The sequence below is a fragment of the Prinia subflava genome, chromosome 14 (genome assembly GCF_021018805.1).
Source record: "Prinia subflava isolate CZ2003 ecotype Zambia chromosome 14, Cam_Psub_1.2, whole genome shotgun sequence".
Taxonomy (NCBI): Eukaryota; Metazoa; Chordata; class Aves; order Passeriformes; family Cisticolidae; genus Prinia; species Prinia subflava.
Genome location: NC_086260.1, coordinates 10,839,438 through 10,863,612, shown reverse-complemented (window position 1 = coordinate 10,863,612; position 24,175 = coordinate 10,839,438). Strand labels below are relative to the sequence as shown.

Sequence of the window (24,175 nt, the reverse complement as noted above, 5' to 3'; positions counted from 1 at the left end):
CAGCCAGAGGTGTGTGTGTGAGCAGGACTGCAAGCGGAGCTGGGAGCCTCACAGTCTCCTGGTCACCAGCCCAAGGGCTTGGGAGGGGAAAGGATGCTGGAGCAGGAACGTAGGTTTGTCTAGACAGTCCTGAGGGGACAGCAGAGCTCTTTTCCCCTTCCTCCCAGTGGCTGTTTCTGGTTTCTGCTCTGCTGCAGGAAACATGCACTTTTCCAGGTGGGGCAGAATCTGCGTTTGGGCTCTTCCATGTAGCTGTCTTGGGCTATGTTTCTATTCTTGGCTGTTTCTGTCCCAGAGCTTGCCCAGCTAAGCTTCCCCTCTGTGGGGCAGATGTTGGAGAAGTGAATACCAAGGGGACAGTTGTATTGACCCGGACTGGGGATGTCCTTCAGGGACCAACACAGTTACTGGGACCTGACACTTGTCTGTGCAGGGTGTGCCTGGGATGCACATCTCTGCCACCACCTGCCTAAAGCAATGTCAGGGACAAGCAAATGGGAACATTACAGGTGTATTCACCACACTGGGGACACTGGTTGGCCAGTGTATCCCCAGCCCTGTAGACATCATGCTCAGCCTGTGCTCTGCTGTGCTGTTTGGAGGGAGAACACCCCAGGTTTAGCCTTCAGTAGGGTTTTCAAATTTTAATTAATGAGTGAGTGCTGCCCCATGGGAGCAGTGGAGAAACTGAGGCACAAGCATGGCAGGCATGGGCAGCTGCTTGGTGCTGTTGATTCCTCATGGCAGGCAAGCAGGAACCCCCTTCCTGCACCCCCTCCCTGTCCCCCCCTCTTCTCCTCCCCTCTCCTTAATAAAGCCCACTCTCTTCCCTAGTACGCTTGGTGTTATCAGAGTTCTTGTGGAAAGTAATTAAATGAACAGTTGTAACAGAGCTTGAAGGGCTTGGAGAATGAGGGGATTTTAATCAAATCTGGAGGAGCAATTAATAAAGGGCTAGTAACCCTTTCAGAGCAGGGCTGCAGCAGCCATGGGGTGCCTGGCTGACAGTGTGAGCTGATGTTGGCCCAGCCCACTCTCAAATACTGCAAAGGTGCAACAATGAAAGGAGCTTGTTTGTAGTAAAAGTCTTTCTGTGGTCGAAGTGTTGCCTGCAAATGTGCTGCCTGGGACTGGAGAGGAGTGGGCAATGGTGAGGGGCTCAGCCTGCGCCCTCTCCTGCCTTCCCACTAACAGGCCAGGGTGGGTCTATGCTGGCTCTGTCTCTGCCATATCAAGGTGTGGGCATGGCAGCCTGACCCCCTTCACTCTGTGTCTGTTCCCCACAGGTGATGCGTGTGCCGGTGGAGAGCTGTGAGCAGTATGAGAGCTGTGAGCTGTGCCTGGGCTCCCGGGACCCCCACTGTGGCTGGTGTGTCCTCCACAACATGTGAGTACAGCAGGATCATTTCTGGAGCTGTGCCAGTGACCTACAGCTGACAAAATGTGTTCGTTCCCACTGCTGATCTCCTTGTGGGCTTCCCTCTTGGACTCTGGCCCGAAAATGCTGAGGGACGGAATGGTCCAAGGGGTCAGTCATCCCCTCCTGTGATGCCCAGACTGTGCTTAGGAGCATCCATGCATGGTGAAGCTGCTGCCAGGGCCTGCTCATCCTGTCCATGGGCTCCTGGGTTTAGCATTCTTGTGCCAATAAGAAAAACTGAATATAAAATACTCCTGAAGTCTCAGGGGAGAGCAGAGATCTGGTACGAGCCTCGGTCATCCGAGGTCCCTACCTGGGCATGATTTCCATGCCAAAGGGTCTGTTTGCCATGATGCCAGCCCAAAGCCCTGCAGGACCCCAGGGGATTCTTCTCCTCACCACGGTGCTTTCATCCCCCTGCAGCTGCTCCCGCAAGGACCGGTGTGAGCGGGCGGACGAGCCGCAGCGCTTCGCCTCCGACCTGCAGCAGTGTGTGCAGCTCACCGTGCAGCCCAAGAACATCTCGGTCACCATGTCCGAGGTCCCGGTAAGACACCTCTGCTCCCTCAGACTCCCCCCCAGCCACCTCCCGACCCTCTGGAGGCAGCGGCCAGGGAGAAGGCAATTAAAAATAACTGATGACTATATGATGAATAGGGAAAAAGGGGAAGAGAGGTATGAGACAAAACAGAGCAAAGTGCAAGGCATTGATGAGGGCAGGCCATTGGCTCCATACTGATGGAGATAATAAACCATTTGATGATTATTCAGGAATGACATAACTGAGCAGTAGATATTTCTCCATAATGACAGCATGATCATCAGAAATGCCGTTCATAGGCCAGCGATCTAGCTCTAGTTCAATAGCCTGTCTCTGACTCCAGCCTGCAGTAGATATTTTGGGATGAGACTTTGATGCTCAACTCGCTGCTCTCTCTCTGTGCAGGCAGAAAGGATGAGGCACTTCCTTGAAGTGTTTTTCAGGCCATTAGCACCATGAAGAGAATAAGAAACAGCATATATTAGCAATAAACTGCCAGGTTTATGCCATATTTGAGTGCCATATCTGGCACTCAGGAATCCTAGAGAAGTTGGCCAAGGAGTTCTGTGGCCTGGGGATGTATGTAATAATATGACTTTGTAATAACTGAATGTTGAGAAAAGTCCCAGAAACAGAAAAGGTGCTATTTCTTTTCTCAAATGCATAAAGGACCAAATAGCCAGAGACTGCTTAGTTTTACTTCAGAATTAGAAGAAGAAAAGAAAAAGAGCAGGTACAGAATACACCTGATAATGATTTAAGGATGGGAATATAATTTATGCAAGTCAATGTGGGTTTGTGTCTGACAAACCCCATTTTGCTCTTTGGTGAATTTATGACTTGAATTAGAAGAGAGACTGTGGGGATGTGATGTCTTTAGGCAACTACAAGGCTTTTGACTTGGTACAACACAACGTTCTGATTAAAAATTAGCATTATACAATATTGATAAAGCATGTGTTAAGTGGATTAAGATCTGGCTCTGTGACAGATCTCAAAAAGTTCTCATCAGAGGGGAATTGTCACTGGATGGAAAGCATCAGTTCCATCAGCTTTCCATCAGTTTGGAAAGCGCTTCTGCAGGGCTAGATTTTCTTTGGTAACGTGGAGATAAATGTGATATGGCTACAGATGGGACCTGTTGAGGTGCTGGGACTGGAGGGCTGTATGTGTGAAGTTCCTTCAGAGCAGTTGGGTTTGAGTGGGGCTCTTTAGCAGAGAAATTGGGGTTTGGTATTGCCAAGTCTAAAGTTAAACATAGATGGGAGTTCACCTGCTCTCCTGGAAAATGTTGCTGGGGCTGAGACCTCATTGTGGGCTCTTGATGCTCCTGGGATGAAGGCAGGAGCTGAGCAGTGTTTTCACTCCTGGGGTGATTATCTCCATACCGATGGCAGGATGCTGCCCGGAGGTCTGGGGTGGATTATGCAGGGATGCTCTGCTTGGGCTGGAATGCAGCTTTCAAAGGGAGGGACTGAAAAACTCCCGTAAACATCATGTAAATGAGTTGAAGGCTGGAGAAAATGCCTTGCAGTGAGATACTTCCAGAGCTCAATCTGCTTAGCTTATCAAAAAGAAGATTAAGAGGTGACTTGATTACAGAGTATAAGTGCCTTTACAAGGAGCAAATATCAGGGACTAAAGGGCTTTTTAATCTATCAAGGAAAAGCATAACAAGAACTAAAGGCTGGAAGCTGTGAAATATTCAAATTAGAAATAAGGCAAGTGTTTTGTAAAGTGAGAACTGCTGACCCTGGGGATGACTTTGTGAAGGAAGAGGTGGATTCTTCCCCTCCCCGCCTCTCTTGGAGTGGGTGCCTTTCTGCCTTTCTGTGCAACATACTTCAGCCCTGATGCAGTTCTTGTTCTCTGTAGACAGCTGAGGCATGAAGGCTTGTGGTGTGTCACGGGCAGAGGACAGAGGCTGTGAGTCATTCCAGCTCTTAACCCGTTTAAACCTGTGTTCCTTGCTTGAGCAGGGAGGTACATGGATGGGGCACACTTGCAAAAGCCCAGAGCAGGTCTCCCCACCATGTGTGTGTGGCAGAGGAGGAGTTGCACCCCCTGCTCTTTTCTGTTGGCTAGATTTATACATAGCAGACACAGAGGAGCCTATTTTCCTAGTTCTCTGTGTTGATGCTCTTGCCTCTCCTCTCTAGCTGGTCTTGCAGGCCTGGAATGTCCCAGACCTGTCGGCAGGAGTCAACTGCTCCTTTGAAGACTTCACCGAGTCAGAGAGCCGCATTGAGGATGGGAAGATCTACTGCAGCTCTCCCTCTGCCAAGGATGTCATCCCCATCACCAGGGGCCGCGGTGAGCTTGTGCCCCAGAGTGGAAAAAAAGCCTGAGACAAATGTTGTCCCATGTATTACCCCACAAGAAGATGTGGACAAGGACAGTCCTCCTGTGACAGTGATCCCAGTCTCAGGATCTGAACTCCACTTGAGTTCTTGGGATATAGGAGGAGAAGGAATTGCTGCTCATGGGAGGCTGGTTCTTTAGTCTCCTCCAAGCCATGGACACAGCTGCTTGGAAGCAGCCAATGGCAGTGGGCTTGGAACTGGATAATCCTTAAGGTCCCTTCCAACTCAAACCACTTTGTGGTTTTACTTTCTGACCACTTCTGGGCACCCTGGCCCTATTTTCGTTTGTGAACCATTCCTGGGCAGATGTGGCCATGGGGTATAGGACATTCTCCTGGCCCCAAAACTATTAAACCCTCTGTCAGTACGCCCAGTATAGCCCAAGGCCCCAGTCTCCATGCCAGGAGGTTGTGTTTAGCTGTTGGGGCTCAGAGCTCTACTTGGACTCTGCTGGCCTCTTAGGTGTCTGAATGGGGGTGGATGAACACTCTCTTTTTATTGCCACACTTGGAGGATTTTGTTAATTAACTGGACTAAATGGTGATGCCCAGCTTCCTCCAGGCCATCACAAGCCTTGGACTGAATGCTGGGCCATGCATTGTGTCCTTTCTGATGTCTTTTTTTTGCCTGGGTCTCTCGCAGGTGACAAGCGAGTGGTGAAGCTCTACCTGAAATCCAAGGAGACAGGGAAGAAATTTGCCTCTGTGGATTTTGTTTTCTACAACTGCAGCGTCCATCAGTCGTAAGTGGCCTGGACTTTGTGGGAGAGCTCCAGGAACAGATTGGTGGGATGGTGTGGGACTGGGAGAGAGTTCTCAGCTTTGTGGGTGCTGGTGTTGCAAGAGGAAAGGGCAGTTGAGTACAGTGGTGTTTACAGTGAGAAACCTCCTCCTTTTTGCCCATGTAAACTGGGATGGTAACCAGAGCACCCACAGTTGGTTTGGGTGTCTGGGAACATGTAGCGTCAGGACAGAATCTCATGTGAAAACAGGGCTTTGGGTTTGGCAAAACTTTGGAAGAAAAAGTGAGTTTACTGCACTGCAGAATGTAGAAATCAATCCATGTGACCGAAAACGCCAAGTGTCTTGTTATTCCTGGAAACAGCTAATAGGAGTGACTTGGCGATGCAAAAGGAGAAGTATGTACTTTCCTGCCTCGGTACCTACTTCCCAGGCTTGCTGGAGAGGGAGCTGGAAAGTTACAGCAACATGGGATGGAACATGCCACATGTCCTGAGGCGTTTACCCAAGAATTTCCTAACTGGAAGTAGTGATGAATTTGCTTTCTTGTCAGGCTGCTGTGAAATCTACTCCTCCTGTAAGGGTTTTTAGACAGCTTGAGATATGCACTTGATAAAATAGAGGGGGTGTGGATTATTGATGTGCTGTCTAAGCACGGTGTGTAAAGTCTCAAACCACAACTCCTGATGAGGAGCTGCGGACAATGTTCTTGAACAGTGAGGGATGGCTGTGCTGTAGGACCATCAGAGCTGATGCTGGCGTGTGTTTGGGCAAAGAATTTGGAGATCAAGAATGTAAGAGATTTCATTATCCTGCCAGAAACCTCCCATGGATGGTGGCACTCTGGCTGATCAGTAATTAAAGACAAGCAAATGCCAAGTGATCTCTTTTGGATGTCTTTTTGCAAAGTGTTGCGCCTGGCTTGGGGGCTCTGCTGGAGTTCACCCCTCCAGAGCCTGTTCAGAATTTCCACTTTGATCAGGGAGGAGCAGGTGAGATGCAGGTGCCTTGGCTGGGAACCCACTCACAGTGAGCTCCAGGAGGGATGTGTCAGAGGACAGCCCCTGCAAAGTTTCTGCATCACGGGGATTCCTTCCCTCCTGCTCTTTGCACAGGGAACAGGGCTTCTCCTGGGAGCCCTGTGCCGGTGAGGGAGGAGAGACTTTGCAAACCTGACTTTCTCCCTCACCTTGACTCTGAGATGAGCTTTGTCTCCCTTCACGTCCTGTGGTTTCAATAACATTAACTCAGCTTTGGCTCAGGCTGGCTGCATGTCAGTATTTTGCAAATCAAAAAGCAGATATGACTTTTATTTTTCTAAATGAAAGAAAGATGACTTTTAAGTACAAATGGCATCAAATTTGGTCCAATCAGCGGTCCAGTGGGAAGAGGTGGTGAGGGAATTGGCATTTTATTTTATGTGCCTGACACAGGAGGGGAAAAAAAACCCTACCCCCGCAAAACAAACCTACAACAAAGAGCCTGACTGATTTATTACTGCGTTGATGTTTAATTTTGGATGCATTATTTAAAAAGGCTAATTATGGATGCATTAATATTTATGGGCTCCAGTTGAAGCTGATAGAAAAGTCCATGTTCTAAGCTGGTGAACATTATTATTTTTTTATGTCAAGAGTTTTAGGGTTTGGAGGTAGTTTTAACTGTGTGACCTGCAGTCGAATCGTAGCCAAAGAGCATGACAATACCTCCTGGGATGATGCAATACTTTTAAATACCATTTGCAGACAGGCGTCTTTAATGGATCTCTCTGGAGTTAATAGCCTTTCAAATCCAGGTTTCATATTTTGTGGAGGAAAATCTATACGTCAGCCTGATAAATTCTATATTAGGAACAATATACTTTTCCACAAGGCTAATGTTTTTCCTGTAGAGATCTCTGATCACTGTGTGTTATGTTTTCTTTTTGTATTTGGACAGCTTTGCTTAGGTTGGAAGGCAGAGTTCTGCATATCAAATCATTTCTCAGCTGAGGACAAAGTATTTGAGTGAGATTTTTCAGATGGTTGTGGAGAGATGGGAGGCAAGTGAGGCAGCTCTTTGCTGATGTTAACTGGGGTAGCTCCAAGAGAAGCCAATGCAGCTCCACGATGTGCACCAGGGAGAGTCTGACCCTTCTTATTGTCAGGAGACATCCGGAAAGGCATCAGCAAAATGCAGGCTGTGGGGCTGATCCTGCTGTTGCGTGAGCATCCTGGCTCTTATTTCCCACCACCATAGCAGGTGGTCTTCCCATGCATTTTCAAGGGCTGCTGGAACCTGCCTGGTCAAAGGAGGGGTTGCAGAAGGGAAGATGCATATGATCACTTCTATAGGAGAGGAGGGTACAGAGGGGGTTGTGCTGCCTGTGTTCAGCTGTGATGTTCTGAGCAGAGGGGATGTCTTCCAGGTTGAGCTCCAAAGCTGTCCCATCTGTTAATGCAGAGCTTTATGCCTGTGTGATGGAACTGTCCCCATCACAGACCAGCATCAGTAACTCCTGGGGTACTTTGTGCGGGGTCCCTAGGAGCCTTGGTCTGGAATTTGTGTCCTCTCTGGGGCTTCATTCCTTTCCGGGAGTCACCTGAGAAGCTTCTGGAGGTCCCAGCTTTAGGTACTCAGGGCTCCTGAGAGGCTTGGGCTTGTGTTTTGGGCATTGTGCTCCTAAAGGCTTGGGTGTTAGGCACGGGATGCTCCTGGCTGAGCTGTGAGATATGTGTTGAACAGGGGCGTGGAAAGAGTTCAATGCAGAGAAATGGGGCCCTGGCAGAGGGGGATGTGGCTGGCTAAGGGCTGCTGCCAGCGCACAGCAGAGGAGCAGGGCTGCCCACAGGCTTGTCTGCAGCTGCTGGGGACAGACTCTGGTTCCTGCAGTGGAGAATGAGATGAAAACCCTCATGGCAGGGACTGGGTGGATTCCCTTGGGGGGTTCCAATGGGATACTGATCAAGTGCAGACGTTTAAAAGGCCACTCAGCACCTTTGATCGTGTTATGAGTCAGCCTGAGTTCAGCGCATGCATGGGCAGATGTTGAGGTCGTCTTTGTCAGAGTTAAACGTCTTCTTCAAAGCATTTGTGGGGAAATGAGTCCTCTTTTAAGATAAAGATATAACACCAGGCTCCCTTCCTGCCTCTGGCAGAGCTTGCCTGCAAGGTAGGGAAGTAGGGAATCCTCACAGAAAGCTAGTGAGAAATTCCAGGGAATAGTAAGATGCATTTATTTCTTCACAATGTTTCCATGTTCTTGCTGTATTTTTCCTCTGGAAACTCTGTTTCACAAATCTTGTTGTGGTTTGGCTTTTTGGAGTGTATGGCTGTGGGAATGGAGCTGGCAAGTGGAGTGGGATGGGAAAGAAGATGAGAGCCCTTTGGTGCTTCCTTCAGTTCTGTGGGAGTTTTTGCAGAGCTGCTGGTTTTTCAAGCACCAGTGTGCTCAGCACATCACCAACATGTCCTGCCACTGCAACATGGAAGCAAAAATCCAGGTGGTGGCACAGGGAAAGGGGGAAAATCATATCAGCAAGTCTGATTCCAAGAGGGAATCCGAGCATCCTGGAAACCTGTCTCCAGTCCAGGAGGTGGTCATGATGCTACCAGCCTTGTGGTTGTGCCTCAATGTAGTGACAGCTGTGACACCTTTGTCCCATCAACTGCAGGGTGCTGAATTTCTCTGAGGCTAGAGTAAGTGCAGACATGCCAAATGGCTCTAACTCCTCTAGGCTGGAGAGATGTGACTCTGCTGTGTCTCAGGCCCACAGGTCAGGCTTTCTCTGTAAGCCTCCATTAAGTAAATGGGATTTTAATGCATATCCCAAGTGCTGGGAACAGCAGGGTTGTGCTGGTAAGGCAGGGCTGGGTTGTTTTGGTGGCTGAGGCACCTGTTGGCACCCATGGGACAATGCCAGCCCTTGAGCCACTGGACTCTTCTCTGCAGCTTTTCTTTCTGCCTGCACATGGCATGCTTCTCTGTTGGCCCACTGCTGCTCGTTTCCAGATGCTTACAGATGCTTTCTTTTCAAAGGCATAGAGAGATGGCTGCAAGTAGTTGAGTGAGTGTATCTGAGTTTTCATGGCTGAGCTGTGTGGTGGTAACAGATCCCTGTGTGTTCCTGGGCTGGGGCAGGTGGAAAATCTTGTAGGATGTCCCAAGAGACAACTCAGGATAACCTGGTTTACATCATGTATACTGTGAATGAGGAGGGCTGGTACAGCCTGGTCTTATGCTTCAGTAAGGGGAGGCAGATGAGTGTCTTTCAAGAGAATTATCTTAAAACATAGGGCATGATTCTGCATCTTCCAGTGTGATGGTGGATGCTCTGGACTACCCTGTGAGTAAGGACCTTGGCAAAATCTGGCAGGGATGGAAAATAACTGGTTTGGTGTGAAAGGAAGGGCAGAAATGGATTGAGATGGGCAGGGATGGAGGGAAGTGAGATGTGACTCCCACCCTACACCTTTCCTGGGCAGCAGTGAGGAAGCTGCCTGTAGGTCTGCGTAAGGGTTGGGGGGACACTGACCGTCTGGTTCCACTGCTCTTCAGGATTTCCCCTTCTCCCTAGGGTAGAGATGGATATAAAGCCCAAAGCACTGCAGTTCAGTCCCTCAGCCCTGACAGCTGCTGCTCCAGATGCAGGCTGTGCTGGAGCTGAGTATTCACTAAGGATGCATCCTCCTGCCAAGAGGAGATCTGAGGAACAGTCGGGGAGCTTGCAGGCGGCTGTGCTGTGCCTGCACAGATGCTGTTTTCATCAACACTGTGTTTATAATTTCCCTTCTTAATGGACCTCCCCTGCTCTGCTCTTGGTGCCATTCAACTTCCCCCTGTTCTTCCTCCCTGCCCTTCACTTCATGTCCTTCCTTCCTTTAGGGACATGCTGTGCCACAGAAATAGCCTCAGTGTCTGTGTGTGTGTAAAGTGCTCACACCTCCTGTCCTGCTTGTGTTTGCTGCTCAGGCTTATCTCACTCCTGTGGATGCTGTTTTTGTTTTCTGTCCCCTCTGTTCAGTATGGTGAAGAGCTTTGGGCTCCTTTGGGCACGTGGTATGCCTGGGGCTGGCAATGCATGAAGGAGAGTGAGTGAGGAGTCTGAGCACTGCTGGCTCTCCACACTTCCCATAAGTTACAACTTTTCTTTGGGTCATGTGTGGGGATAGCTGGAACCTCTTCATGGTCACTGGAGGTGCCTGCAGACTCAAGGAAGAGTCAGTCCCTAAGGGGACCCCTGGATCTGGGCTTGTCCTGCAGTGATGCTTTTGGCTCTGTACCCACTCTGGAGAGGCATCCTTGCTGTCCTTTTGCCCTGTCTGCACTTCTGCTTCCTGCAGCCCTGTCAGGTGTTTCCCTAGCATGGCATTACATTTATGGAGTGGATGGGAGCAGTGCTGGGAGTTTTTGGCCCAGCTGTGGGATGAGATGTGGACAAGTGTAGGGGCTGTGGGGAGGCTCTGGCTTTGACCCTGGGGCGCTCAAAGTTGGGCAGAGCTGCTTTGTTGCCTGCAAGGATTCCTGCCCTGGCTGGGGGAGGTTTCAGGCCAGGAGTGAGCCTGGATGTCTTTTGGGATGGGGCACTTGGCGCAGTGACCCCGAAATGCTGCTCTGAGGCTGGTGCCACGCCTCTCTCATGAGGTCATTGGGAGGCAAGGAGGGAACTGTGAGTGGGTCTGGCCCCCTTTCCCTGCCTTGCCAGGGCTTCATCTCTGGCAGGGCTGGGGAGGAGGCAGATGGGGAACAAGCTGTGGGTCCATATCAGTGTTGCACCCCCACCATCGGTTTTCTGCCTCGCTGGGCTTCTTGCGCTCCTGGCACGCTTTGGGGAGGCGGAACACTTCAACACATGAAGGAGAGCCTCCCTCTAATTACCAGGAGTGATGAAAGCCTCTTAGGCAAGAAGTGATGAGGGAAGAGTGCCTGACCGTGGGAAGGAGAGAGACGGCACAGATGGCATCATGCTGCCAAGCAACCTGCTCCTGTGCCAGGAACAGACAGCAGTGGCACGTGGATGCACCGGGACATGGACACACTGGGACACAGCCCCAGCCACACTGCCCAGCCTGACCAACAGCCAGGGATCCCTGCCTCAGCTTCTGTCCCAGGCTTTGGGCAGCCTTGCAGGGTGCTGTGGTGGTCAAACAGCCATGCTGAGGCCAGCAGGACAAGGCAGGCTGTAAACAGTGTTTCACCATGTTACTGGCACCCAGGTGCCAACTCACTCACCACTTTGACCTGGATGGGCTCTAAACGCAGCGGAAATGCTGCAGAGCAAGGTGTGTGTGCTCTCAGAGTGGTATTTGACGTCTTTATGGCAGAAGGGAGAGTGTGGAAACCATCACCGAGGATGAGGCTTTAGGAATGGCTCAGTGAAGTTAGAAGCAACTGGGAGGGCTAAAGTAGGAAGGGGGAACCATGCACCTCAGTGTGTATGTGGAAGATAACCTGAGGTCCTTTGACAAGTGGGGACCAGGAGACCAGCTGGGAGCTGCAGTAATTAAATGGCAAAGGAGACCCTCAGGTGAGGAGGATCTTGAAATAGCCAAGACTTGGCTTTGACCCTGAAGAACTGCAAAGTGGAGCTGCAGCTGTTGGTGTTGGGGTGCCTGGGGCAGGGCTGCATCAGGAACTTCACTCAGCTGCTTTGAGATGCCTTGTGAGGTGTTGGGAAAGGGACTGGAGAGTCTTTTTGAAGACCCTGAAGGACCTGGTGACTGCAAAATCTCTTCTTTGGAGGATGGTGGGGGTGATTCATGGGAGGTTGTGCTGCAGCTTGGTAGTTGGGCCCCAGCATGTGGCTTGTGGCTGCTTGTGCTTCTCTCTTATGTGACCTCTCTGGGGCTGTGCTACTCCCCACCATGAGGATTAATCTGTATGTTCCCTGTCTTGCCCCTCCATATCCTGGATTTATCTGTCCACTGGTCCTGCCTGAGTCCTTAGCAGGAGGGCAGGAGCTGTCCTTTGCCTTTGTTTGTGTTCCCTATTCCCCCCACCCTCTGCACCTCCCTCCATCAAAGCAACCAGAGATAGGAGGCTGTGGCTCTGCTTTTAAGTTGAATCTCTGCAGCTGAAATAAAATTGCATATATTTGCATAAGGAGCATCTCAATTAGCATATTTGTGGGTAAAGCTAAAAGGGCTGTTCATTTGGAAGTGAAAATGTGAGCGAAACATGGAAATGACTTCCAGCCCCCTTTGCAAGCAGCTTAATTAAATATTTCCTTAGTGTGTGCGCATGGATTTGGGAAGCTCTTGCTGTATATGTAATGGTGTGTGAAACCCCAGGGCATGCTGGAGACCTGGTCCTGCAAAGCCTTGGGTGTGTCTTTGCACCCCTGGGCTGCCCTCGCCCTGTGGCTCCCCCAGGTCCCCACATCTCCAAAGTGACTATTCTGCTGGAGGGTGAGGGATTTGGCATGCCAGGCTCTGCCACCAAGGATATCTTCTCCAAGAAGATTGTCTTTCTGCTGCCTCACAGGGTGATGCTGTTTTTCTGTCGCTTCCCAGGGGTAGAGGCAGACAGGTAGCTGTGATTAGGAGGAGGAATGGGCTGGGCAGGGCTGCCTGCCTCCTGCCAGAGCTGTGTTCGGGAAAAGAGCCTGTCTTTGTTTAAATATAATTGCTTTGGGCCTGATCCTTTTGATGCTTGGATCAGTGAGGAGCAGGTATGAGCCTTCTAGGGAGAAAACTAGTGCTGCTGTTTTTTTCTTTTCTTCTGTTTTGTTTTTTTTCTTATTTCCTTTTTTTTTTTTTTTTAAGCCAGGCTGATTATTTTTACTGCTTTTTAGCTTATGCCTCAGCAGCTCTCCCATCTCCTTCTTGGGAGAACAGCTTGGGCTGCACAGACATGTCTGGTGCAGGCCCGCCCCATGAAGGCTCATGTACTAAATGTGGGACCTGTCTGCTATGCCCCCTTAAACAGCATGGCAGAGAGGGCTCAGCCCCTTCTCTCCTCACAGGGGTGAAACCTCCAAAAGCCTCCCTCCAGCTGTGGGATGCCGTATGCCTGCAAACAGAGATGCCTGGGAGGGGGTTAGCAAGGGAAGCTAGCCAGGTTGTTGAGGTGCCACTCCTGTGAATGTTTGTGGGACTCTGTGTGTCCCCTCCTGCTTTCGGGAGTCAGGTCCATGGGGCCAGTTTCATTGCTAAGAGGAATGGGAAGCAGAGCATGGGGCTCCTGGCATCCCTGGGTCCTGAACACACCCCTAGAAAAGATGGGGAGAGGGGAGCAGGAGTGATCCCTGGCACAACGAGCCCTGAGACGAGGCTGGGGAGGGAGATGGAAGTGTCTGGGGCTGATGAGAGGTGGAAGCCACAGACACAAAGCACGCGTGGCTGTGGAGGGCTGGGCCTGAGGGGGCTGAGGGAGGGGGTCACACACAACCTATTGTGAGCAGCTGAAAGGCGCTACAGTCCTGAAATGTTAATCTGTCCCAACCTTTCGCCAGTTATAATTTTCCTCTCAATGAGCATGCATTAATCTAGCCCTTTCTCCCCTGTTCCCCTGTGGTGCAGAGCCCTTGTTCTGCTGCCTCTTGCAGAAATCGCCTTTCATTGAACCCAAATAAAGCTCCCAAAGTCTGGAGCTCAGCCCCTGCTGGAGAGGGGCAGTCAGGGTCAGCCTGCCAGCAGGAGGAGGAAACGTGGCCTCTTCAGCTGAGACACAAATCCTGTCGTGTCTGAAAGATCATATCACCCCGTCCTGCCACGGGCAAAGCCTGGGAGTTCAGGTTGTGCAGGCATCTCCCTCCCAGTGCGTGGATGTGCCCCATGGATAAGGGATCTCGGATCACCTACGGATGCTGTCCTGCTGATGCATCCCAGGAAATGTCCCTGTGGACTCTGCCTTGATGCTGCCCTAAGCACTGTGCACTTCTCTCTCTCTGCAGCTGCCTGTCCTGTGTGAACGGCTCCTTCCCCTGCCACTGGTGCAAGTACCGCCACATCTGCACACACAACGCTGCTGACTGCTCTTTCCTGGAGGGACGTGTCAAGCTCTCTGAGGTAAGAGATTGCTCCCCTCGCCTGTTCTGGTCCTGTTACGGTCCCCTGCTCTCTGGGTAAGGGTTTAGAAGAAGATAAACTCCTTCAGAAATCAGTCCCACTGCCTCTCCTGGGGTGCTGGAACTGCCTGAGAAGCAGTGAGGGAGGAAAGGGAAATGCTGACAGAACTATGTGCTGGTGGGGAGAGGCTGTGGGGCTGCAGAGAGGCAGCTTGGGAAGTTGGCTGAAACCCGGAGCACTTTAGGCTCAATGAAAGGAAAAACAAAGGCAGAGATGCTAAAGCATTTTCCTTTGATGTTTGTGAAGGGAGCAAGCTTGAACTGTCATTGCAGAACAACTTGTTTTTGGAGAGGGGAAGGTTGAAATCTGTAAAACAAACTGTTTTTGCTACACATCACGCCTTCTTCATCTCAGCTGCTTTGCTGAGGAACATGTGCTTTCGTGGGGGTTCATCCTGTGCAGCATCCGTGCCACCCACTGGGGAAACCTGCCATCGGCTGGGTGTTTGCAGGACATCCTGCTGTCCCCAGCCTGTGGTGGCATTGTTGGCTGCTGGGCTTGGGTATGGAGGTTTGGCAAGCCACTGCTGGTTCTACAGTAAGTGCTGATTTGGATCCTGAAGGGAAAGTTATGGGAAGGAAACTCTGTCCCTATTCTGGAAGGGGGCTCCAGTTGAACTTACCTGGTTTTCCCATTGACTTACATGGCCCCAGTGGAAAGGGTCCTGCTGCCTCCAGGGGAATTTACTAACCTGAGAAAGTTGGAAAAAGCTGTTTTTTCTTAGCTTGTGCTGTGAAGAAATCCAGTGGGCAATCTGCCTATCTCAGGCATCCCAGAAGCCTGCTCCTGAGGTCATGCTTCCAGCCAGCCCTGGCATTGCTTCTGCGAAGTACAACACATGGTGTCCAGACCACTGGAACCCAGAACATGTCTGCCCATTCCCCTCACTGAGGCCATGGGCTCTGTCCCCTCCCTGCGACATGAACCCCAAAGCATCTGGCTGTACCCCGCAGTGGTGGTGCCCTTGGGATGTGTGCAGCTCTCCCACGGACTGGCTGCTCAGGAACTTGTGTCACTCCCCAGTGTGAACAGTGTGTCCCCCAGCAGACCTTTTGGTCACACTGGGAAATGGACCAATGCCTGGTTTGAGGTTTGGATCGCTTGGCTCAGCCTGTTTGCACATTGGTGTGGCCTCAGCAGTTCCCAGCAGGGATGGTGAGGCATCCTCAGACCAGCTGCGTCTGTGGGCTCCGTGACCAGGCTGAGATGAGACATCCTGTCCCCATCCCTGGCCATACTGGTCCCCAGCAGGGTGGTGTGGTGGGTGGAGAGCCTCAGTGCCAGTCCCGTGGCAGCACTGGAGAAGTTAATGGTAGACATCCAGCCCCATCCTCTCTGCAGGAAGGTTATTTTAAGCAGGATTTGGTCTGTCTGTGTTGACTGGAGTGAGGTGGGAGCTGGTCAGAAAATGCAGGGACAGAGGGTAACTCTGTCTCTGCTTCTTCCCATGGGTAGTTCACCACAATATCCTGGATGGGAAAGTGGTTGTTTTGTAGGAAAACAGAGTGACCTGTGGCACTCTGTCCTGGGCATGCCAGGAATGTTTGTCTGGATTTCTGGGAGTGGCAGGGCTGGAATGGGGTGTGGGTAGGAGCCACCACTCACATAAATGTGCCTGGAAATGGTGGCAGTAGTCCAGATGTTCCTGTCCACTGGCTGTGGTAGCTTTAAAGCCTGGGCTCTGGAGATTGCCCTCCTCTGTAGCTTTGCTGCGGGGGTGCAGGGCTGGGGAAGAGGTGATGAAGCAGCACAGGCTGTTCTTTTTTTCTGTTGTTCTTTTTTTTTTCCACTTGTGGTGGGCAGTGCTGGCCAAGGGTGGTCAGTGATGGACATTGGAGCAACCCATCCCAGAAGGCTGCTCTTTTGAGACAGCCCCTGCTGATGCAGAGCTGCTCTGGAGGGTGAAAGGCTCCCGGACTGTGGGGAATAAGTATGTTGGTTCAGATTAGGTAGGTTCAGCTAGTGTTTTTTCTTCATTCCCTATCAGTGGGAGGGGCTGAGGACTTTGTGAAGGAATCTCAGAGCTGGGGTCAGGCCCAGTTCCAGACTGCCTTTGTCCTATCTCTGCTGATGCACAGCCTTGCAGCTGGAGCTGGAAGCTGCCAGAGGAATCCAAATGGCAGCATTTGCAGTGTGATTCTAAAGCTCTTGCCTCTCTAGACAAACCTGGGCACCCATGCCATGTTCTCATCCAGCTAGAAAAATGGTTTTTGTGGAGAAAATCGGAGTTGTATGATGCTTGAGAATTTGTGTGAGTTAGGGCCTTGCTTTTCTGCTTATCCTATGCCTTCGTAGCTCTCTGTTCCTGGGGCCTGGGGCTCTGCTGGGAGGGGCTATTTTTGGCAGGACACAGAGCTCTGTGGGCCATGCAGAGTGTTCCTAAGGGATGGAAGCACTGGGCAGCGGTTGGACTTACTCAGAGGGGAAATGAGTTGGCCTTGTACCCCCACCCCTCCGGGCACCCCGGGCGCCCACCAGCACCAGGTGTTTCCTGTTTGGGCACAGGCTGACATTTTTGCTGAATGACACACTTCTGCTGGCAGATGTGGAGCACGTGACATCATGGGGGGACTTGGCTCAAACTGCGAATTGGCAGAATGAGCCCACCTGCCTGTGTGGGGAGAGGGACACATGTGCCTGCTGTGCTCCCTGGGCACCAGCCTGCACACAGCCATGATGAGCCCAGCCTGGAGGGCATGGACTCACCCACCACCCCAGCTGGACTGTGGCAATAATTACTGAAAAAAGAGGAGATGGAAGTGTTGGAGAATGAGCCAGGAGTTAATACTTGCCATGTGTGCATGCGCCCTGTGGTGAAGGCTTGTGCCACCCATAGGGTCCCCCTGCAATGTGTAGGAGATGAAGCAGATGGGGGCTTGTTCCTCTGACAGCATTTCCAAGCTGGGAACTGGTGGGGAACAATCCCCATGCGGTCATGGGGACACTCCATGGAAATGGCAACGGTCATGAGGTGTCTCCCTACTGTGAGTTGAGCTGATTCTGGAAGTGGGAGGAAACTGAAATCCCACTTTGCAGAGTGGCAGCTATGATACAGAGAAGGGAGGTAGCAGAGCAGTGCCCAGCATCCCCAGACTGCTGCAGCCTTGTTGCCATCTCCAATTTGGTTCTAACACTACTGTTCCTCTCAGCTTCTATTTTGTTTAGTATGTTTTGGAGATAAATAGTTTCTTCTCTTGAAAACTGAGCTTTTGTGGAATACAGACTTGTGAAGAACAGAAAACCCAAAGAGTAAAAGTAGTTAGTTTTTTCTGTCAAGATTTGCCAAATGAAACAATTTCTTTTTCTTTTCTCTGCATTGTTTGAAAGTTAATTGATCATACTGGCTGAGATAAAGGTTTAAACACTTTGTAAGGTTTGGCCTGGCTTGCTGCAGGATGGCAGGAGGCAGCTGGGCAGCCTTTGTCACACGTGGCTTCTGGTGGCCTTGGGGCCAGAGCTGTCCCTGCAGCTGCACTGTGGCTATTGGACGCTTTGTGAGAGCAGTGGAGCAGCTGTGTCCACTGCATTTCTGTTATCAAAGCAGCTCACATGTTACTCCCTCTTGATGTTATTTCAAGCCAACACTCCCAGGAGTAGCTGCTGTAGGTGTGAGACCTCTGACCGGCTCGGCAAAGCTGGCGTGGGATTGCATCAGGCTGTTGTTGCCAAAGCGTTACCCGCCGGGGCTGCAGAGCTGTTTTTGCTGCCTGAGCTCATTTATTTTCACTCCCTCCTGCTCCCCTGTGCTTTGCACACAAGAGTCACCAGCTCCCCTGGAGCAGCTGGGAGCCTGCAGCTATTAGAGTTGGAGTGCTTTGCTCTCCCAATGTCTCCTTCCCTAGGGACTGGCAGGGAGGTGCTTTCCTCTCCAGCTCAGACTCAGCAGCATCCCCTGGCTGGAGTCACTGTCTGCTGGGCAGCCTGCAGCTGGGCTGGGTGGGGTGACACTGCTTCGAGTTGGTGGAGATAGAAGCAGCAGCAGCAAAATTTGCTGCAAAGCAGGTTTTCTGCCACAGTGCAGGAGAACATTACTGTATCAAAGAGGGAAAACTACTCTACTTATGAAGGAAGGAGGATGGAGGCTGTTAAGGGAAACAGGAGGCCTGAGCAGGTAGCTTGACAATGCACAGTCCAATGGGCATTAACTCTAAAAGCTACTGGCTGCAGTGATGGCATTGAAATCCATATTGTTACCAGTTGGCCCAAACACGTATTGCTGTTGCAGTGGCAGGTTACAGATTCCAGAGATGGTTCCTCTCCCCACTTCCTACCTAAATCGACCTGAGCTGTAGGAAACACTCTACTGCCCTGCCACCAGATTTCTTTGTATACTTCTTTCCTGTCTTCAGGGCTTTGGGCAGAGCAGGCATAGGAGGCTGGTTTGGTGTTGCTGCACATGAGGATTTTCTCAAGCATGTGCTCAGGGTGATGTTTTTGAAGTGCATTGCCAAGCCTGCCAGCCTGGAGAGGGTCACAGAGGTGCTGGGGGAGGCTGTACAGTGTTCCTGTCTCATCATCTGCCTCTTGTTTCCCTTGCAGGACTGCCCTCAGATCCTGCCTTCCACCCAGATCTACATCCCCGTGGGTGTGGTGAAACCCATCACCCTGACAGCCAAGAACCTGCCGCAGCCGCAGTCTGGCCAGCGCAACTATGAGTGCATCTTCCACATCCCCGGCAGCACCACCCGCGTCACCGCGCTGCGCTTCAACAGCACCAGCATCCAGTGCCAGAACACCTCGGTGAGTGTGACAGAGCTCTCCTTGACATGGGCCCTGCCGTGGGCTGCTCCTTCCTGCCTGCCCCAGGACCACCCCAGCTCATTGCATGGGCAGTTCTGCTCTCTCGTGGGCAGGTAATGGGCGTTTATGTTGCTTGTGGGATGTGAGGTGGGCTCCCTGCCACTACCCCCCAGGGGCACTTGGAGGCTGCTTGGGGTTGATCCAGATAGGATCAATGGTGAAGTTACCAGGCTTTAGGAGCACTTCCAAGGAAATTTGGTTTGCAAAGCTGAAGAAAGTTGCCTGGACTGGAGCCAGCTGGGCCCGGATGTGCTGGAGCTCCCCCACACACCAAGCTGTCCCATTTTACAGGCAGAAAGGAGGTAACACCTCTGTGTCCCATTGCACATATGGAACTCTCCACATGCAGCTGTGCCTGCCAGCCCTGCAAGCACTTCCCCTCCTCCCCTGCAGCCTCTGTCCATCCCTGACTCCATCCCTGATCTGACCAGCAGCTGCCTCCTTCCGCTGCCTGCCTACTTGCCCTCCACCCCATGCTCCCTGCATTGCTCTCTGCCTCTGTGTCCTTGCCCCCTGCAGCCCTGTCACTTTGGCTCTCTCCTGCAGGCATCTCTGCCTTCTCTGCCCTCTCCAGGCATCTTATCCCCTAAGTGGGAGGGGGTTTAGCAGCCCTGGGTGAACTGTGTGCGCCTCTGGCTGTGCACCAGGCCCATGAACAAAGCCACTCTGGGTGCTAATAGCCCCACTGGGAGATGCTGTTGCTCAGCTCCTCAGCTGCCTGCTGTGTTCTACACCAACCTGCCCTCATCCGAATTGAGCCAGCCCCTCCCTTTGCTCTCCCATTTAATCCTTTTAAAATTTGTTTTTCATCTCTCATACTGTGAAAGCTCATTTGCAGCCTAACACCAGTGCTGATCCCTGCTCCCTTTGGTGGCACAAGTGACATTTAGAAGCCATTGAAGATGAGTACTGGCTCCCTCCCTCCTCCAGTGATCCCAGGGCTGCAGAGCCTTTGGACAGGAAGAGCATCCTGAACCATTGCCTCCTGCCCTGGGCAGCAGTCCTGGAGGGATGCTATACAGCCAGTCCAGCCTCCTGCCACGTCTCCTCTGCCTGGAGCTGGCAGCTGTCTCCTGCCCAGTTCTGTAGTGTGGAGTTTGGCTGAGTTTATTCCAGAGCAGTCTGGGATGTGTGTGCTGCAGGATGCTCCCTGTAGGGAAGTGCTGTGGCTGCACAGTGCTGACAGCAGCAGCCTGATGGCTCCTGTGGGGTGTTGGGGAGAGGTGCCTGCGCCAGAGGGGAACCTTTACATAACGGAGGTGGAGCTTGCAGAGAGGCTCTGAACAATATGAACTCATTTCTCCCCAGTATGTTTCAACTTGTCAAGCAGGAGGGAGAGTCTAAACCACAATGCAGTCTCTGTGTTTCTCATGGGATGCTGTGACTGCCAGGGTTGGTGCCATGAGCTGCATGGCCTCTGCAGCTCTCCAAACGGGAGGACAGCTGTAACCATCACCTTATCCTGGGCTGACAGTGGTGGATGGTTGACCTGGAAAGTGTCGAGGATGCTGTGAAAACAGCACAAATTGTCAGAAGGGCATGTGTGTGGTGTTGTGAGACGCATGTGGAACAGGTTGCAGCAGCTCCATGGGGCTGCAGTCTGGGGCAGGAGATGTGGCTTTTGGGTGCAGGGTGGCTTCACAAAGAGAAAAAGAGAGTTTTGACTTGAAAGAAGCTGCTTTGCTTTCAGGGTCTGCTCGCCTGCTTTAATGTTTGAGGGCATTGAGCCAGGCTGCGTTATGGTGTGGGGGATTCAGATTCACACTTGTGTGCTGTTTGTCTCCTTCGTGTCTTTTTGCAGTCCATCTGGCCGCTTGATAGTGCTTCAGGCTCTCCCACCCATGGCCCAACGGCTTCTTCCATTGCACTTCATCCTTTAAGTTAGGATTTTGGTGTGGAGAGCACTGGCGAGTGGAGAAATAGAAAAAGGATGACAACTTCCCAGTCAACAAGTGAAGGATGGATGCCAAAAGGCATTTAAGCACGCAGTGTTTCTAGGAGTTCACTGGGATCTAAACAAGAGGTTAAATACTCTGTGGAATTGGGGATGCTTTCCTGAATCTCTGGGGAATGAAAGGCATAATAAGTCAAGCCCCTTAAAATTCTTTCTTTTTAGTGCTTGTCAAACTCCAGTGAGTTGTTAGCACTTTGAAGAAAGGACATCTTGGTTAAATATTCAGGAGTCCATTCATTAAGGTCTGAGTGTTGACTGTAAACATGGTTTGAAACACCCCATAGATCTTTGGCAAACTCAAGGAAGACCAGCCCTGGTATTCCCCAGCATCCCAGGCCATCAACCAAGCCGAAAGAACCTTTTCTGCCTCCTCACTTTGGTCTCTTTATGCTCTCCAAGAGGAAAGCAACCCTAATAGTTTTCCACATGTATTGTAAAGATGCAAAAAGGAAAGACAAGCCTAACTAAGAAAATGAAGATCTTTGCCAATAAACTAATTTTTTCCAATTGATTGCTTTTAATCCTCTGGAGGCAGACATTTCCAGGCTTGCTTTTTGCAGCAGAGAATGGAGAAATGGTCACCTGTCTTAATGCATAAGGTTAATGCCACTGAGATTCATTTCCCAAATATCCTTGCCTTTGCCTATTCTTTCTCATCTGACATCCCTCAGTAGAGTTCATCCTCCTGATTGCTGCAAAAATGAAACAGTTTTGCTGTTGAAAAGTGCCACAGTCCCAAATCTGCACTAATGCTGTAACATTGGACTTGATCTGATTTAGTCCTGTCCTTTGCAAAATGGCTACAGGTGTTTCTCACTGTCAAGTGTTTGGCTTTTCTCTCTAAAATGTTCCTTTTAAGGCTGAAATATCCCCAGAGCTGTTGTTTCCCTTTAAATGTATAAATAGGAAGAACCCTTGATCTCCTTTTCGTGAGCTTGTTGTCTCAGCACTTTAAATTAAGCATCATGCCTCAGTTATTTCCCTTCCTTTTTAACCAAAGCCCCACATGGTGAGGAGCAGCTGTGTCACCTCCCTGGCTCCCTTTTGGTTTCTTTCTCACTACTTTCCCCTGGCATGGAGAGCCCACCTAGCCCTCTTTTTCTGCTGTGGCTGTGGAGGTTCCTGCCCTCTGGCTAGACTCGGATTGGGATGTTCACCCTGGAGTGAGCATTATTGCTGGGACAAAGTGATGTGGGTGCAGAGCAAGCTGGGCTGGCAGGCTAGGCGCATGTGTGGTACCCCAGTGTTGATGCTGAAGCCCAGCCCCAAGTGTGGATGCTGAGGAGTGGAGTAAGACCTCTCAGATTTATGCTTTCTGGGTATTTTTTTGTTGCTGTAGAACCTGAGTGTTGCTCTGACATATTCCCAGGGTCTCAGTTTCTCATACCGTGCTGGATTTGAGGCAAGAGGAATCCAGGTGAAGAAGCTTGTGTGTGATGGGGGAGGAAAGGAGGAGATCCATGTGAAAAGAGAAAAAGGAGATGCACAATCAGAGACTGAATGTTACTGTCAAGTTGTGCTGTTGTGTGGATGACGGTATTTTACTCGGCCCAGGGTGTATTTATAGAGGAACATAAATCATACACACATGCCCTGTTCTGAGCACTGCACACCTTCAGTATATGTATCTCTAATTAACCAGCCATGGAGAGGGAAGCAGGATTGGAGCCCACAGCCCCAGCTCTGTTCGCCAACAAAGCCGTGCTCTCCGTCCTAGTGGTGCCTACATTTATCTTTCCTGCAGCAGTGTTTAAAGTGAAAAGGGAGTATCAGGAGAGTTTGATAGGATCCAATTAAATTCCAGCAGATAAAATAATGATGAATTGCAGTTGAGCCCTGGCGAGATGCGATGTACATTACTGCCGTCCCTGTAGTGCGGGGAAGGAGTTGAGGTCATCAACTGCAGAAAAATAGGACACAGCTGCAGCCCGAGCACTCCTCCAGAAATGCAGCCCAGGGGGATGGTGCATATGGGAGTGAGGGGGGTTGCACAGGAAATTTGAATGTGTGGGTTTGCTTGCAGAGGAGCAGCCCCTCTACTGCCTTCCCCAGGGATGGGCTTGTCATGTTGTGGCTGAAGTGGGATGGATGCTCTGTGGAAAGGGGTGTGATGGCTGTGGGGCTGTCCTGCTTCCCCTGGGATGGGAAGGGCTAGTGCCTTGTCCAGTTGGCATGGTATTTGCAGGAGCATCCCAAAATGCATCTCAGTGCAATCTGCCCACAGATTTGGAGTGTTTCCTGCTAGCTGCAGCTGTGTCCCCTGTGTGGTGTCCCCTGTGTGGTTTCCTGGAGGCACCTTCTCAGAGTGCTGAATCTCTCATCCCAAGGGAAGCTGGGTAGCTCTCAGTGCCTGTTGCTGCTAGCTGGTGGGTGTGTGAGCAGTGGGCTTGCCAGAATCAAAAGTGGGACTTTCAGGGCAGCTGACAGCCACAGCCCTAGTTGTGTGCAGGGCTGGTGGCATTCCCTGCGTGGGGGCAGGGTGGGTGTGAGAATCAGAGGTGTGAAAAGAACACGAGGTCAATGGTTATTACTTGGGAAGATGCCTAAGATAAGTTTTGGGTAAAGAGCCTTGAGAAAGGCTCAGTGAGGAGTTCTCTTGCCTGAACTGTATCTCTGCAGAAGGAGATCTTGCTGGGAAGACCAGTATCCAGGTGGGTGTGGCTGAAACAACCTCTGTCCTCTCTTCCACATTCGCCTTGTAAGCTCTTCAGGGAGAGACAGGGCGGCTGGCTGGGTTAAGTAAGGAGCCGGGCAGTTCTCATCTCATTTGCTGACTCACTTGATGGCATCTTTTCTCCCATCCCCTTCTGTGGGCTGTGCTGCACTTTTGGGCACTGTTGGTTTGCTCTCAGGCTGTGCCTGTTGTTTTTTGCTCCCTGAGCAAACGTCCCTTTCCCGTAGCTTGTCCTCATAGCAGTTGCCAAGCCAAATCATCCTTTGGCACAGCTGGGGGTCCTGGGCAACTTTGTAGAGTGAAAGATAGTCTGACAGCAGGACTGCCTGGGCAGGTGCATCCCCCCACTCACACCCATCCTGGCCTACTCTCCTGCCACTCATCCCAGTCTGCTGCCAGCCACTGGGATTGATTAACTGGGAGGTTAATAACAGTTAAATGTTTAATGGATGTTTAACACCATATTAGCTCTGAACAGGGAGGAGCCAGTGTGATGGAACCTGTTGGCTATCTGTGAGGGTTTTTCTGGATCCCATAGGATGGACAGATTGGTAAGCGTCCCCTGCCTGAACCCCAGCAGTTGTGGGGCCTTCAGGATTGGAAGGTGGCTGCTGCTTTACTTGGATGCTGCCGCC

The 24,175-nt window shown here is 51.1% G+C and overlaps 1 protein-coding gene across 3 annotated transcripts in view; it reads left to right on the top strand.

Moving 5' to 3' along the window:
• PLXNA1 (plexin A1) overlaps nt 1-24,175 on the top strand; it is a 120,560-nt gene that overhangs the window by 56,819 nt on the left and 39,566 nt on the right. For all 3 annotated transcript variants that reach the window (XM_063411957.1, XM_063411955.1, XM_063411956.1), the window contains exons 5-10: nt 1,287-1,387; nt 1,844-1,967; nt 4,121-4,274; nt 4,967-5,066; nt 13,938-14,052; nt 18,652-18,852. In XM_063411957.1, coding sequence (XP_063268027.1) covers nt 1,287-1,387; nt 1,844-1,967; nt 4,121-4,274; nt 4,967-5,066; nt 13,938-14,052; nt 18,652-18,852 — 795 coding nt within the window. The remainder of the gene's footprint in view (nt 1-1,286; nt 1,388-1,843; nt 1,968-4,120; nt 4,275-4,966; nt 5,067-13,937; nt 14,053-18,651; nt 18,853-24,175) is intronic.